The sequence below is a fragment of the Hyperoodon ampullatus genome (assembly GCF_949752795.1).
Source record: "Hyperoodon ampullatus genome assembly, chromosome: 11".
In the NCBI taxonomy this organism is placed as follows: domain Eukaryota; kingdom Metazoa; phylum Chordata; class Mammalia; order Artiodactyla; family Ziphiidae; genus Hyperoodon; species Hyperoodon ampullatus.
The window spans coordinates 60,605,443-60,621,918 of record NC_136924.1 but is presented as its reverse complement, the minus strand read 5'-3'; the positions used below and the strand labels follow the sequence as shown (position 1 = coordinate 60,621,918).

Genomic DNA, 16,476 nt, shown 5'->3' with positions numbered 1-16,476 from the left:
CCACATCATGGCTCCCCTGCCCTTAAGGAGTACTAACTGGTACAAAACAAAGAAGTACAAAATGCTAAGAGATCTCATCTGACTGAGAGAACTTGAGAAGATTTTATATGAAAAGGGTGGTTTTTGAACTCTTTCAGTGAGCTGCTCTACGAATTCTAATCCCCAATGCTAATATATCATACCTTGAGGTATGAGTAGGATTTCCACAAGCAGAGATTTGATGAGGTAAAGGTACAGGAGTGGAAAAAGGAGACAGGTTGTTCATTCTTGAAGGAACAGCAGGAACAAAGGCATAGAAGCAGGAAAGCATCAAGTCACTCTAGAGGCCATCAAGTAGTACAGCTTATCTGGTAAAAGATGCGTCAGGAAGTGATGGGAGAGAAATCCGAAGAAGCAGACTGAAGCCAGAGTATAGATGGCCTCGAATTCCAGTCTTGGGAGTTTGAGCTTAATTCAGATGGGACAGGGAAGCTATTAAAGGTTTTTGAGAAAGGGAGTGCCATGATTTGTAGTTTTATCTATAATAGAAAGATAAATCTAGCAACAGTATATTTGGGGAGAAGCAGGGGATAGACTAGAGCCCAAGAGATCAATTGAGCTATTAGTATTAGGACAGTAGAATTGGAGATCTCCAAAAAGTACAAATACTGGAGCCATCCTTGAAACTTGGTAATGATTTTTTGGAAGTTGAAAGATCTAAGTAAAAGTGTCACAGAAGCCAAGGGAAAGGAGAGTTTCAAGGAGGTTATCAAACGTCAAATGCAGTAGGGAACTGATAAACTCCTGTTGGATATAAGAGCGAGAAGGAGGTGCTAGGAGGGTAGCAGTGTCAAAGGAAGAATTCTTTGAATAGGAGACGCCTGAGCATATGTGTAAGCCAAAAGGAAAAAAACCAACAGTGAATATTCAAGAGATTGATGGGTACCATAGAAAACTGGCAGTGTTATAAAAATACAAACTCCCTTTCCACTTCATTTTTTAATAAAATGTGTGGTGGTTAAAAAGTAGTGCCTAAGATAATGCTCTACTCATAGTAGCCACTCAAATATGTGCTTGTTGAATGAACAGTGATGACTCTGAACTTGGAAAGCCTCAATGAAGCTGCCATTCCAACTGGTCATATTAAGTCCTTTGTATTCTTGTTCTGTACTAGCTCAGCCTATAATGTGGGCTTCAGCAAATGTGAAAGCAAATCTTTATGCATGATGTGAATTTAATGGAAGCATTAAGCAAATCAGGATGTGAAATAAATGGGCTTTGTTTTGTTTTCCTTTACTATCCTTGATAAAAATCTGTTCTATTTTAGATTTACAAAAAGACTTCTGAAGATAACAACTCCCTTTTTATCAATGTGGATATCTTCTCCCTTCAACCAAGAATCAAATACTTCAAGAGCCATTTAATAAATATAGCAGAACTGTGTATGTGTCTTAATGCTCAAAGCAAAATTTTCTTTTCTTGAAAAATAATTATGTTGAAAAGATTCCTGAGACCACCAAAGGAGAATATTCAGGTTCCTGGAAGGAGCAGTAATGGGAGGATATAAGTGGATTGCAGATTAATTTGTAAAATTTAATATTATAATTCTAAGATTTCTGATATAGGTACTCACTTCTACCAGTTGCCATATATAGAGGTAAGTGAGCAGTAATATGCCCAAGACTTTGATGTCAGTTCACCAGATTCAGCCTCCATATTTCCAGGTGAACGAGCGTTTTGTTCTTAAGTCTTAGACACTTAAGTCAATTATACCTGGAGTGTGTATTCAGTCACTCCCTAATTTTGCTTACTGATATTTTTATTGGTCAGGCCACACCCCGCTGCTTGTCTTTTAAAGAATCATTTTAAAATGAGTATCTACACCTACTAAAACTTTAGTTTTAGTTTTTAGAAAAAATAACCAACTTCACCAGCATAAAACCTATTGTACTTGTCAAAACACTTGGACTCTCTATATCTCCAGACACTTAAATTTAATTTTAAAGGTTTCATTTCTTCTGTATTTGATTTTGTGTGATAGATTCTGAAGTGTCAGATTTCTTTTGCCTGGTTTTACAACCAACCTAACAAAACAGTCATTCTGGTTTACATTCTGTCTTTTGAGAAACACTGAGAAGCAAGCTATCAGGCTGGTGCTTTCCGTGAGTTATGAAAATTTTCCTTCCTTTGCACTACCTATAACATTGTTTTCTCCATTGCCACAGTCCTTTTTTTTTCTGATTTATATAAAACAGATTCTATAATACAGTTAACACACTGAAATGCCTTTCTTTCTCTTTTCTAATTTTTTAAGAAAAAATATTAAAGACTTGTGTAAAATTCCTCATCTGAGCTTCTGTTTACTATGTGTTGTTCAGTCTTTTTGGAAAACAATGACTGGTCCAATTAAAACTCCTGAATACAAAATCACTAAAGACTTGGGACTCCTCTGGTGGTCCAGTGGCTGACTCTGCGCTCCCAATGTAGGGGACCCCAGTTCGATCCCTGTTCAGGGAACTGGATGCCACATACTGCAACTACGAGTTCGCAGACCCAGCACAGCCAAGTAAATAAAAAATGTTTTTCAATTACTAAAGACTCATTAGTCCATCTTAGAATGAGTAGAAAGACTGGTATTATGCTTTCAGCAAGAGATGTTTTAGGCTTCCAATATGTCTAGCATTAAAACATTTTAATGCTTTAATATTAGAGCCCTTGATAAAAGCCGGTATAATTGCCCATAAAATAAATTATAGAATATATTGTGCTTGTGTAAAAGAGCGTTTGGTTCTTGAAGACGACAGAAACATAAAGACTTGACTTCCCTAGCTGATTTGCCTTCTCATCCATATATGAGAATTGTAGAAACAAAGAGCACAGAACTGGTTTCCGTCTGCAAACTTGCCCAGTTTATAAAGAAACCCAAAGAAAGAAAATATGTCCTTCCTTAGCTAATCATTAACAGAGTTAGAAAAGTCAGTGGGCTTGCTGGGAAAGAAAGGGGAATGGTCAAAATGTAGTTTTGTTTGTCTAAGGAGATGGTTGGCTATTGCTGGCCCTTTCTTCTGAAGGTAAATGGACTGCATTGACAAGTCTCCCAGATCACTATTAGGTAGAAATTCTATTAACAATTTTAACACTTTTAAAGTAATGTACACAATTTAATCTTCCTAACGATCCTATGAAGCAGCTACTATTATCCCCATTTCATAGATAAGGAAACTGAGGCATATATGTGTTAATTAAATTGCCGAAGGCCGCCATTAGGTAACCTAGCTGAGATTCAAACAAAGGAGTCTGGCTTCAAAATCCATGTTCTTATTCACTCCATAATATTGCCACTCCTATCTAAAGACAATTTCAGAAATTTTCATTCCTGGTAAACTCCACTATCTCATTTAATCCTAATTCACTAATCCTAATCCTCACTTCACTATGGTAAAATATCAAATTTTAAAGTAGCTTTCAAAGCATTGCTTATCTTAAAAGGCAGCCAACCATTGTCTTAAAGCCACTAGCTCAAACAGTGTTAGCTGGTTTAGGTAATGTATGTGTTGAGTCCTTTTGGAGAGAGGATATGGGAGCCAGGATCCCTAGCCTTTTCATTAACAAAACAGTTACATTCTACTTTTCAAAAATCCTACTGTATAAAGCGTGGGATCCTGGGCCTCTAGAACGGATGAGTTTCAGGATATAATGTCCAAAACAGAAGCAAAAAGAATTGTATATGTGCCTATGTTCTTTTTTCTGAATAGGGGAATTTACACCTTTATAATAATCTCAGTCTAAATTATGTATTCCAAAAATAAAATTGAGGATTAACCTAGGCCACAGCTATCTTCCAATGGTGTGAATACAATCTCTGTGGCATTCAGCATTACTTAACACCATATTTTCCTGAATTATTTGAGAAAAGGAAGTCAGAAAGTAGCAGTAATACTGCTGTGGCTACTTTGCCGACGGGGGAGCAGAGTTTGCTTCTCCTACAATTGCCCTTCGCGTATCAAAAATGCCTCGACGGGAAGGGGTCGGCTATCTTAGGACTGCATGGCTCAGAGAAGAGAGTTCCTGCCAGGCCAGCGAGTCCTGTTCTAAATTCATACCCTTATTTAGACCTCGTCACCACCCCAGACTGGAAACACCCGGACGGCTCACTGGTTAAAGGAAGTGACTACCGGCAGCTCCTGACCCGGAATCGGATCCTGGTCCCGCCCCCTCCGCCAGGCTTCGTTCTGCAACAGGCGTGGGTCACGCTCTCGCTAGCTCTCTTTCTGCCGCCATCTTGGTTCCGCGTTCCCCGCAGAGTAAGTGCTGTCTTCGTGACGACTTTTTATCCGTAGCCATCCGCCTTTCTTGCGGGCTGAGCCTCCCCGAGGACTGGGAACTAAGGAGAATTGGAGGTTTTATGGGGCCACCGGGTTCCTGCTCAGCCCTGGGCAGTGTGGCCTTGGGGCCTCCGGACAAAATGGGGTCTGCTGTTGGTGTCCTGGCGAAAGCAGGGCAGAAAGGCCGTAGGCCGCGAGTCCAGGGCTGGGGAGATGGGAGCCGTTGCGGCGTCGGGTTTGGAAGTGGGTTGCGTCTGGTGTTGGGAACCGCTTCAGGAGAACCTAGAGTAGGTTAAGGGGTCACAGCCTTGGAACAGCCCCCCCCCGCACGCGCGCGCGCACACACACACCCACCCACACCCTTCTTATTGTGACAAGCGAGTGTTGGGACCTAGGACACCCTGTTTCCCCTCCTGGGTCCCGAAAGTCGGCAAACGGCAGTCCTTGAGGTCCTAGTCCTGGAAGCGGGGCGGGGGGGGGGGGCGGGGCGGCGAGGGGGGACGGCTGTTCAAGGTAGCGTCTGAAGTCTCCCATCCCGTGCTCAGGAGCCAGACCGCGAGCCTCTCCCTCGGGTGGAGAACGCAGTGGTAATTGCTTCTGTGTGGGATTTGGAATGTGGAATAAAACGAATCCCTGGGCACTGGGAAATCCGCTCTCTGCAGAGTGAAGAGGACCGGTAAAAGGTGGTGGTTCTGCTGATCAAAAATGTGAGGGTTACGTCGTGTTTTTCACGTATTCCAGCAGCTTTGGGGAGGGTTGTCCCACGCTTATGGTTTTCTAACAGCCCTCCGCAGTTTGAAGCTTGACTCTGGGTTAGGCAGCAGGACGGATCCGAGTCATTTCAGGCCTCCTTTTTATTCCCTTCAGAAATGCCCGGTGAAGCCACAGAAACCGTCCCTGCTACAGAGCAGGAGTTGCCACAGCCCCAGGCTGAGACAGGTAGGTTCCCTAGACCCCTTGCCCTTGATTAAGATTGTAAGATCGACTCTAAAACCATTTGGTGGGTTAAGTGACAAATAGAATATACTTGTGTTTTTCAGTGTTGACTCTCATTAAAGAAGATGGGGCTGTAGCTTTACCAGGGAGCAGAGTCCATAATAGTAGTTTTCCTGAAAGAACTTGCTGAGAGAGTGGAATAAAAACCGTATATTTAAGATTCGGGAACATTAAAAGCTCCATGGCTTGCTTTGTAGGTTATGACAGCTGCCTCAAAGGTAGCTCTGTTGTGGAACCCTCCCCTCACATAGGAAAACTGAGCAGGAAAGGGACTCTGATTCTTACCTGTTGGAACTAGGTGACACACTGGCAGGTCCAGGAGACCTGAGCTTTTGTGAAGTTCCAGCCAGCAGGTTGCATCAAGGTTTTAGATGGCAGTGCTTGGCATTGTGCCATCATCACATGCCTGGATAAGTTGTTTGCTGATGGTAAATGTGTCCTACTGGGCCCCAGGGCCCTCCTAGATTGGTTAACTTGGTTTATGGATTGGTGCTGAGATGTTTCTAGCGTGCTGGAACAGTGCCTGCATCAACAGCTTATCTGGAACCCAGAATTGAAATAGAGCCTTCCTTTGACTGCTCTTCAGCTTTGGAATTAATGAATGTAGAACATAGTGTAAGGCAGGTTTTGAATTCTGATTAAAATACATTTCTATAAAACTTGAGAAGGGGTAGGGAAAAAAACTTTTTTATGGTAGTCTTCTTGCTGATTAGTTGTGCAGAACTAAAGGGAATTTTCAGGCTGTGACCTCCATCCTCACCTTTTTTTTTATCCCCCTTTATGGTAAATTCATTATTTTTTTTTAAACTCCACCTGTGACTTAACGGCAATTTTTATATCCTTCTGGAATTAAAAGAGTTGTTTATAGTTGAAAGCATTAAGGTTCTCCCTCCCCACCTGTCTGATTTTAGCAGCTGAAGGGATTAATACAGCTGCTAGCAAAGAAAAAGGAGGGGGCCTCTGAGCTGGGAAGTAAGCTGTATGAAATCCTTGAACTGCAAGGGACTTAAGGAAGGTAAAAATAAAGGACTAGTCTCTAAAAGATTCTGTAGTTGCAGTGCTAACAAAACTTTAGAGAATCTCAACTTGATTTTACAAATGTGGAGACTGAAATTCAGATGAATTTAGAATAATCTAGATCAAGCTTCAAAACTAATGCTGTTTGCTTCTGAAGCAAACCTTAGTGCTGTTAAACTTATTCCTGAATATTTTGAGATTGCACAGTAGGTTAGATGATAATATTAAGTAAGCGCCAGTGATGAACACTTGGAGTTTTTTTTAATACATAACTGTAATTAAATAATTATTAGAATGAATGAGGAAACTGACTCGGGATTCATTATGGTGTCTAAAGCAAGTAATTTGGGCCTTAATCCCATCTTGAGGTCCAGTGAGATGAAAACATTCTAAGTTTCAAATTCTAATTAATATGTTTGAGAACATTTGAACTGTAATCATAAGAATTTGACCTACCAACTCTTGAGGAAAAACTGCTTGAGCCATCTGTCTTTTCTGTAGTTGGGATACTTTTGGTTGAGTGAATTTGGATGCTATAAGCTTTTTTTTTTTTTTTAATAATACTCCCTTCTAGGTGTTGAGCATTTGTTGGTCTAATCCTGTGTTACCTCCTGATTAGTAAGCATGGTATTTTTTCATCATTTAGAAAATCTTTTGCTTAGGTTTACTCTAGTGCAAATAGTGCCTATTTTGGCAGAATGGCATACTCATCCGGATTAAGGGGTGGGGATCCAATGTATTTTCTCCACTCCAGTTCTCTACTTTCAAAATAGAACCACAGTCTGGTTTATCAAGTTGGGTTACAGTTGCATAATACAGTTCCTACCCTTGTGACTAAGCTGTCTCTCATGGTCTAATTCATCTTAGATTGATGTTTGGAGACCTAACATTACTTAGAGACTGTAGAGTCCACCCATTTGTGGTTGGTTTTTTGTTTGACTTGGATAAGTAAAATGAGGTATAGGGAGGCTAAGTAAAGTAGTATTTAATACATAGTATTAAGAGTCAGATTTTTCCTGACTTAGTGGAAGCCTCAGCATTAAAAGGCCCGTTTTTTATCATCCAGCTCTGGTTCCCCATCATTATTGCCACTGTATTCCTTGTTCCAGTTTTCAGTATTTGTTTCAGTTCATGCTCCTTGGGTAGACAGGGTAGAACTGTTCTAGTGGTGATTCTATGGCCTGTGAGAAAGACTTAGGGTTTGTCTGAGGAGGGAAGGGAAGAGCACAACTGGGAAAGGGTAGAAAGCATGCTGTTCCCAACTTACTCCTGGGCCTGTGCTCCCCATTTAGAGACTAATAGGCTGCTCTTAGACTGTTCTTCACCCTAAAATATTTCACTTACTTTAGTAGAACTTGGGAAATGTGGGAGATGAGGAGAGGGATGTATTCTTACTTTACCACTGAAGTATGTTTGGGGAAGGTTGCTGTTGCTTGTCACCTTTGTCTAATCCTGTATGGTGACTTTCATTCTCAGATTTAAAATTCCAATGTTTTCTGTGAGGCATGTTGTACCAAGTTGGGCTGTAATAACTCACCTTTGTTTTTTTCCTTCCCTTTCCTCCTTTATCCCCTTTTTTTTTTTTTTTTTTTTTTTGCTTTTCTCCTCCAGCTTTGCTTCCTGTGTCTTCAGCCTTGAGTGTCACTGCTGCTGCTTTAGGGCAGCCTAAACCTACCCCTACCCCTATCCCTCCTTGTTCCCTGGCCTCCCAACAATGCCCTCTGGTAACCCCTAACCAGCCTTCCTCATTCCTTTCTCCCTCTACTATTGCCTCAACCCCTTTTGAAGCTCCTTTTCCTGAGTCATCCACTGGGACAGCCCTGCCTTTGGGAGCTGCCCCTCCCCCTGCTGGCACCCCAGCTTTCCTAATAGGGCCTCCCATCTCCCCAGCTGCCTTAGCTCTGGCCTCTCCCATAATAGCTCCGACTCTGAAAGGTGTTCATTCCTCTTCAGCTCCCTTGGCTCTGGTGGCCTTGGCTCCCCACTCAGTTCAGAAGAGCTCTGGCTACCCACCTAACCCTCTTAGTTCACCTCCTTCAGTTGCTGTGATTGAGTCAGGGTCAGTGACATCTCTGTCAGCTCCAGTTGCTTCCTCAGAACCAAAGCCCTCTCCTCTTCAAGCTCCCTCTCAAGTAGTCCCTAATCCAAAAGGTACCCCCAGCCCTCCAGGTATAGTCAGTGCTGTTCCATCCCATCTTGTAACTCCTTTGGCCTCTCTTCAGTCTGGACTAGCCTCATGTCCTCAGACGCCACCTGCCACTCCCCTAGCCATCCCTTCCCCTCAGGTCAAAGGCATCCCTATTTCCTCAGCTCTGACTTCTCCACAAAACCCTGCAAGCCTCAGCCTAAAGGGACCCCTTAGTCCACCTGCTGCTTTATCTCTTTCAACTCAGTCTATTCCTGTGGCTCCTCATGCCCCCCCAGTTTTCCTCACTTCTCTTGGTTCTCCTGTTCAACCTTCAGGTTCTAATATTCTGTCAGATCCCATAGAGGATACTGTTTCTGTAGATCATTCTTCCACGGGTACCTCTTACCCTTCTCAGAGATCTCTAATTCCTCCCCTTCTTTCCAAAAATGAGGTGGTTCCTACTGCTGTGGCTGCTTTTCCGGTGGGGGCTCCAACTTCCCCTCTGGCTCTGTCTGCTGACAAAGGCCTCTCTACTATCACTGACATAGCCTCTTCCAATGTAGCTACCTCTTCTCTGTTATCTCCTACAGCCTCTCTGATTCTCAAAGACTCTCCTAGTGCTGCTCATCAACCTTTGGTGGCCCAGATTCTTGGTTCTTCTCCAGAGGGGCCAGGCTTGAAAGAAGCTCCTGTTTCTTCTGTTGGAACCACCCCACTTGGGATGGCTAACTCCTCTACAGTTTCTGCAGCACCTGTTACCTTTGAGGTAGCTACTTGTTTCTCTATTCCAGTTTCATCAGGTCCCATGAGCAGTAAGGACTCAGTTTCCCAAACTGCCTTGGTTATGGCGCCTGTGGCTCCCAAAGAGCTTCCTACTCCTCAGGTAACCACCACTCTGGGGATACCAGTCTCTCAACCTCTGCCAGCCCCTGAGGACCCCAAAAGTCTCCCTGTTTCACCAGCCCTGGCCACCCCTAAAAACCTCCCTTCTCTCCAAAGTACATCATCTTCTCTGGAGATAGCTCTTTCTCCTGAAGCCACCTTGGCAAAGAAAAGCTTCCTAGAGCCTCTCCCTCTAGTTAAGCCAGCCAGTACTACTACCTCTTCCCTGGGGGTCAACTCCCCAACCTCTATAATCAAGACAGATTCTTATGCAAGCCCAGATTCAACTAGTCTCCTTCTCAAAAGTTCTCTCACTACCCCAACTGTAACTACATTTCCTTTGGAAAGCACTGCCATTGATGGGATGGCTCCTACAACTGCCAAAGGTACCTCCACTCCTATACCTGTAGCCAGTCCTTTTCTAGAAGGAGCTGTCTCTTTAGATTCTAAAAGCCACCCTGCCAAGAAGAGTACTTCCACTCTTACTACTTTACCTTTGGTCCCTCCAGCCTCTGAAAGTTGCCCTGTGGCTTCAGCTGTGACTTTATCTCCCCAGAATGTTTCTGCTTCTCCAGCTACTGTGGCACAGGTCCCTGAAATTCCCAAGTCTGAGTCTTTTCCCCCTCTTCCTCCAGCTGGTACTCCTCAAGGTGCAAAGAAAGTTCATGGTATTTCTCAAACTTCAGCATTGGCACCTGTGGCTTCCTCTCCTGAAGGGTACCCAACTGAGGACTCTGGTGCTTCTGTTACTGCATCTTCCAAAGGAACTTACATAACTGACTCCCCATCTCCTTTAGGGACTAGTGTGTCTCCTCAAACCAAAAGAACTCCAACCAAGAAGGGTTCAGCTACTACTACCTTAAGTCTTGCTCCTGTTTCTAAAAGTGTACCTGCTGTCCCTGATTCTCCTGCTGGAAATCTGTCATTCACTATTTCTCCAGTTGAAGCTTCCTCTCTTCCAGAGGCCAATCTTTCTTTTCATGTCCATAAAGGATCACTAGCCAAGAAGCATTCCCCTACTCCCCCATCCCCCAAAGAGGCTCCCATTCCCCTACCTATGTCTCCTCCTTCCCCCAAAGCGGGGCCAGCAACCCCATCCCCTAAAGAAACCCTAACTCCTCCAGCTGTGACTCCTTCCTCCCCCAAAGGAGCCCCAGCAACTCCATCTCCCAGAGAGTCCCCAGCTACCCCATCTCCCAGAGAGGCCCCCACTCCCTCAGTTGTGGCTCCTCCTTCCCCCAAAGGGGGACCAGCAACCTCATTACCTAAAGAGACCCCCACTCCTCCAGCTGTGACTCCTTCCTCCCCCAAAGGAGCCCTTACTTCCCCCAAAGGGGGCCCAGCAACCCCATCTCCCAAAGAGCCCCTCACTCTGTCAGCTGCGGTTCCTCCCTCTCCCGAAGGGGGCCCAGCAACCCCATCTCCCAAAGAGCCCCTCAGTCCGTCAGCTGCAACTCCTCCCTCTCCCAAAGGGGGCCCAGCAACCACATCTCCCAAAAGAGCCCCAGCTACCCCACCTCCAAAGGGGGGCTCCACTCCCCCAGCTGTGGCTCCTCCTTCCCCCAAAGGAGACCCAGCAACTCCATCTCCCAAAGAGGCTCCTGTTCCCTCAGCTCTGACTCCTTCCTCCCCCAAAGGGACTCCAGCCCCCGTAAGAGCTCCAGCTATCTCACCTCCCAAAGGGGATTCCACTCCCCCAGCTGTGGCTCCTCCCTCCCCCAAAGGAGACCCAGCAACTCCATCTCCCAAAAGAGCCTCAGCTACCCCACCTCCCAAAGGGGATTCCACTCCCCCAGCTGTGGCTCCTCCCTCCCCCAAAGGAGACCCAGCAACTCCATCTCCCAAAAGAGCCTCAGCTACCCCACCTCCCAAAGGGGATTCCACTCCCCCAGCTGTGGCTCCTCCTTCCCCCAAAGGAGACCCAGCAACTCCATCTCCCAAAAGAGCCTCAGCTTCCCCACCTCCCAAAGGGGATTCCACTCCCCCAGCTGTGGCTCCTCCCTCCCCCAAAGGAGGCCCAGCAACTCCATCTCCCAAAAGAGCCTCAGCTTCCCCGCCTCCCAAAAGAGATTCCACTCCCCCAGCTATGGCTCCTCACACCCCCAAAGAGGCCCCAGCAACTCCACTCAAAGGAGCCTCCACTCCCTCAGCTGCGGCTCCTCCCTCTCCAAAAAAGGCCCCAGCAACTCCATCACTCAAAGGAATTCCCACTCCCTCAGCTGTGGCTCCTCCCTCCCCCAAAGGGGGCCCAGCAACTCCATCCCTCAAAAGAGCCCCACCTACTTCACCTCTCAAAGGAGACCCTACTCCCCCATCTGTGGCTCCTCCCTCCCCCAAAAGAGCCTCAGCAACTCTGGTCCCTAAAGAGTCTCCAGCAACCCCAGACCCCAAAGAAGTCCCCACTTCCCCAGCCATGGCTCCTTCCTCCCCCAAAGGGGGCCCAGCAACTCCATCTCCCAGAAGAGCCCCAGCTGCCCCACCTCTCAGAGGAGATCCTACTCCGCCATCTGTGACTCCTTCCTCCCCAAAAAGAGCCTCAGCAACTCCAGCCCTCAAAGAGGTCCCTACTCCCTCAGCTGTAACTCCTTCCTCCCCCCAAAAGTCTCTAGCCCCCAAAGGGGGGCCAGCAACCTCATCCTCCAAAGGGGCTCCCACTCCCCCAGCTGTGATTCCTCCCTCCCCCAAAGAGGCCTGTACTTCCCCAGTTTCAGTCACATGTCCCTTGGGGTCCATTGCACCTCAGGCATCTAAAGGGCCCCCAATAAAGAAAGGCCCCACAGCTCTCAAAGCAGTGCTTGATGCTCCAGCTCTAGAAAGTGCACGAGTCGTCACAGCTCCCACTCAGAAGAAGAGTTCTATTTCACCTCCTGTGTGCCCAGATCCCTCAGCTCAGAATGGTACTAAAGGATCCCTTCCTACAGTGGCTCCAGCTCCTCTGCTGACAGTCTGCACTCAGAAAGGTTCTTCTCCAAAGGCTCCAAAAGCCCTCCCTATTTCTCTCTTAAAGGGCAAAGACTCTTTCCATTCCCCAAAGGGCCCCTTGGCTCCTCCTGAGTCTGAGACGTCTACCCCTTCAGCAGCAGCTGCCCCAGAGAAGGTCCTTCCTAAAGCTGGATCTGCATCTGTCTCTCCAGCACCTACCCCATCAGTCTCTCTGCCTCTTGCTCCCTCCCCAGTTCCCCCTCTGCTCCCTAAACAGCAATCTCTGCCGTCCTCACCTGGGCTGGTGCTGGAATCACCCCGTAAGCCCTCAGCCCCTGCTGATGAGGATGAGCTGCCGCCTCTGATTCCCCCGGAACCAATCTCGGGGGGAGTGCCTTTCCAGCCGGTCCTCGTCAACATGCCCACCCCCAAACCTGCTGGGATCCCTGCCCCAACCCCCTCTGCCAAGCAGCCTGTTCTGAAGAATAATAAGGGTACTTGCCTTGGTTTGCCGTGTGCATGGTGTGTTGCCCACAACCCTCCGGGGGCTACCCACCGATACTAACCGTAGGATGCGCCGCTTTCTCCAGTATATCTGCTTGTGTTTGGATGTAGAAAGATAAGTTTAAATGCAAAAGCTCTAGGAATGTGAAACAGAATCTTGGTTTTCACCTCAGATAGTCTGTTGTATACCATCCTGTGTAATGTGGTTCAGACTAACTCTGGATCTGTCATCTTTTTTACCTAACTGATCTGACATTGAAAACCAAGACCTTCTAGACCTTTAATTTGCTCTATACTATGTCACTAACTTTGTCCCTGGGCCTGGGATTTGCTAAAATATTGGGAAATCTAGAACTACTTGAATTTCTTTTCACATCTTAGACTTAGTAATAACCAGTGCCCAGGGACTCCCTTTTCTTAAAAGACCTATTTTTCCTAGCCTGGGAATGGTGCAGGTGTATGCTTTTTCCCTTAGTAGTCTGTTGATGCTTGGCCTTTGAATTGAGGGAAACTTAAATATGTGAATTATTTTTGGAAGAAACGGAAGAGGTCACAGGACAGTATCTAGTAGAGGTGGCTACAGAACTGTAGATCAGCATTTTTGAGAATCTTCAAGCTGTGTTGATTAGATCAAACTGCTAGGGTGAGTGGTTTGAAAATAAGGCTAAATGTGTGTACACAACTGCTTTTGGCCTCCCCCAACCCAGTTTAAAGGATGAGGGGAAATCATCCCCCTCCCCACCCCGCCCCCAGTCTGCCTCCACAATGTGATCTTACTTTTTTTTCACTTAAGTATATCTGGAGGCACCTTGTTTACCAGAACCTTTCTAAGATGGTTGGGCTCTTGGGTAGAATTTGGCGTTACATAAGTCATTGGTGTTTACCTGTGCCAAGAAGTGAAGACCTTGAGGGAAAGGAAGCAGTTACATAAACTACTCGGCTGTATCTAGTAATTACCTCTCATTTCTGGGGCTGGGTCTTTAATAGATGTGTACACACTAGTTTGTGACTGAGTTGGGGGCTATCGTATCAGTACGACCTGGCTTCATAGAAGTCAGTTGGTTTACATTTAATTTTGCGAGGTCTAGCATAAGCCAGTGACCTCTAGTCTGGGGAGGCCATGGTGAGGTGCCTCTTCCTTGTAATCTTTACTATAAAATAGTAAAAGTTACTTGTCTTCTTAGGGTCTGGAACAGAATCTGATAGTGATGAATCAGTACCAGAGCTTGAGGAACAGGATTCTACACAGGCAACCACACAACAAGCCCAGGTAGGTATTCTCTTTTTTTTTTTTTTTTAAATAAATTTACTTATTTATTTATTTATTTATTTTTGGCTATATTGGGTCTTCATTGCTGCACGTGGGCTTTCTCTAGTTGCAGCGAGCGAGGGTTACTCTTTGTTGCGGTGTGTGGGCTCCTCATTGCGGTGGCTTCTCTTGTGGAGCGTGGGCTCTAGGCGCACGGGCTTCAGTAGTTGTGGCACGTGGGCTCAGTAGTTGTGGCTCACAGGCTCTAGAGCGCAGGCTCAGTAGTTGTGGCGCACGGGCTTAGTTGCTCCGCAGAATGTGGGATCTTGCCGGACCAGGGCTCAAACCTGTGTCCCCTGCATTGGCAGGCGGATTCTTAACTACTGCGCCAGGTGGGTATTCTCTTAACTTACTAGTGTAAGTACTTGGGTCAAGGAAGCATTGGAGAACCAGTGTTGATCAGAGAAGCTGACTTATGTATTTGGAGCTGTGAACCTTCATAAAGGGAAAACCACATGGGGATTGTGGTATCCAGGTCTTACATTCCAGTTTACTCATAGCTGTTTGATCTTCTTAGCTGGCAGCGGCAGCTGAAATCGATGAAGAACCAGTCAGTAAAGCAAAACAGAGCCGGAGTGAAAAGAAGGCACGGAAGGTAAGAGTTTAAGTTATAAAGAAGGATTAAAGGTGGTGATGAAGCACCTTTCGAGAGGGGAAACTGTAGTGGAACTCTTGGTAGTGGTAGAATCAGGTTTAGTTGAACTAACAGAAGTTAACTGTGGCAGAAAGCCCAGGAGGCCTGGAAATCAATTCTGTATTGCTATATAAACTTTTCTTAGCCCACAGAAAGTCTTTGCTTAGAATGTATTTTTATTATGTTCCTTACTTCCTGAAGCTGCTTCTAAAGAAGTTGAAAACCTGATGTTCTTTTTTATTCTTTAGGCTATGTCCAAACTGGGTCTTCGACAGGTTACAGGGGTTACTAGAGTCACTATCCGGAAATCTAAGAATATCCTTTTTGTCATCACAAAACCAGATGTATACAAGAGCCCAGCTTCAGATACCTACATAGTTTTTGGGGAAGCCAAGGTAAGGAAAGTTTTCTTGGGAGTTGCTCTAGACCAGGGTTTCTCAACCTCAGCGCTATTGACATTTTGGGTCAAATAATTCTTTGTTGTGGAAGGGCTGTCTGTTTAGCAACATCACTTGCAGTTGTGATGACCAACGAAATCTCCAGACTTTTGACACATGTCCCCTGGGGAAAAAAATCACCCCCCGGTGGAGAACCACTGCTTTAGACCTAAGTTATTTCTTTATCTGCAGTAATATATAATCCAAGTGAGGCCACGTGATTTAAAGCTACGTAGTAAGTTAATGTGAAGTGGGTTTAAGAGCGGGAGTTTGGAAAAGATATAAATGATTTCTTTGATTTGCTGCTGATCAGTCTACTCACATGAATCTATTTTCTGCCCTATAGATTGAGGATTTATCTCAGCAAGCACAGTTAGCAGCTGCTGAGAAATTCAAAGTTCAAGGTGAAGCTGTCTCAAACATTCAAGAAAACACACAGACTCCAACTGTACAAGAGGAGAGTGAAGAGGAAGAGGTATATAAGGAAATCTTTTGTGCTTTTAATTCTCACAAGATAGTATGTTTGTATTGATGGGTGGATTCTGTATTATTTTAGGCTCTTGAACTCCATTGAGTTAAGTAGCTTTTGAATTATATTAAGAACTAGATTCAGGAGATGCCGGACAGAACTACTGAAGTTGTTCTTGCCTTTAGTTTATTAAGTGTTTTTTCTCTCTCTTTTAGGTTGATGAAACAGGTGTGGAAGTTAAGGACATAGAATTGGTCATGTCACAAGCAAATGTGTCGAGAGCAAAGGCAGTCCGAGCCCTGAAAAACAACAGTAATGATATTGTAAATGCTATTATGGTAAGTGTCCAAGCCTTTATTCCTTGACTCCCTCTGCCCTAACCAATCGTGGGTGACTTTATTTTCTGTGCTTAATATCAGCCAATTAGGAAGCCTCTTTCCAAAGCCTTTTCTGAGTTGCCTCAGGTTTTAGTGACCTGAATTCTCTCAATTTGCCTGTAACCACCTCTGATGATCTCTTTTCTCTTACAGGAGTTAACAATGTAACCATCTTGAAAAGAGGACCTTTTTTTGGTGTTTCAAAAGAGTAACTGCAGCTGGGTTTGAAATTTGTACTGTTTCTATCATTAATAAAGTTATGGCTTCTTGTTGGATGAACTCAGTGGGTGCTTGATCTCTTCCCCCCAAAAAACATGAAAGCTCTAGAAATGAAAAGGTTTAGTACTGCAGGTTCCCCTCTTAAAACCTCAGCCTTTTCACCTCTTGTGAGAAGATAACTGTTGAGGCTATCTATTAGGAACTTCTTGTTCTCAGAGACAACTGTAAGTTTCTCATTTCTTTCCCAGATGTTAACTAGTAGCAAATCTTGATTCTTC

General features: G+C 45.2%; 1 protein-coding gene across 1 annotated transcript; it reads left to right on the top strand.

The window, feature by feature from the left end:
* Nucleotides 1-5,173: 5,173 nt before the first annotated feature.
* Nucleotides 5,174-16,258, top strand: NACA (nascent polypeptide associated complex subunit alpha; the record flags this gene model as incomplete). The annotated part of the gene is made up of 9 exons (XM_079714954.1): nucleotides 5,174-5,243; nucleotides 7,929-9,713; nucleotides 12,408-12,743; nucleotides 13,938-14,023; nucleotides 14,580-14,657; nucleotides 14,945-15,091; nucleotides 15,480-15,608; nucleotides 15,818-15,940; nucleotides 16,133-16,258. 9 exons carry the CDS (start codon nucleotides 5,174-5,176, stop codon nucleotides 16,145-16,147), a joined length of 2,769 nt encoding a protein of 922 aa, XP_079571080.1. The 3' UTR covers nucleotides 16,148-16,258.
* Between the last annotated feature and the right edge of the window lie 218 nt (nucleotides 16,259-16,476).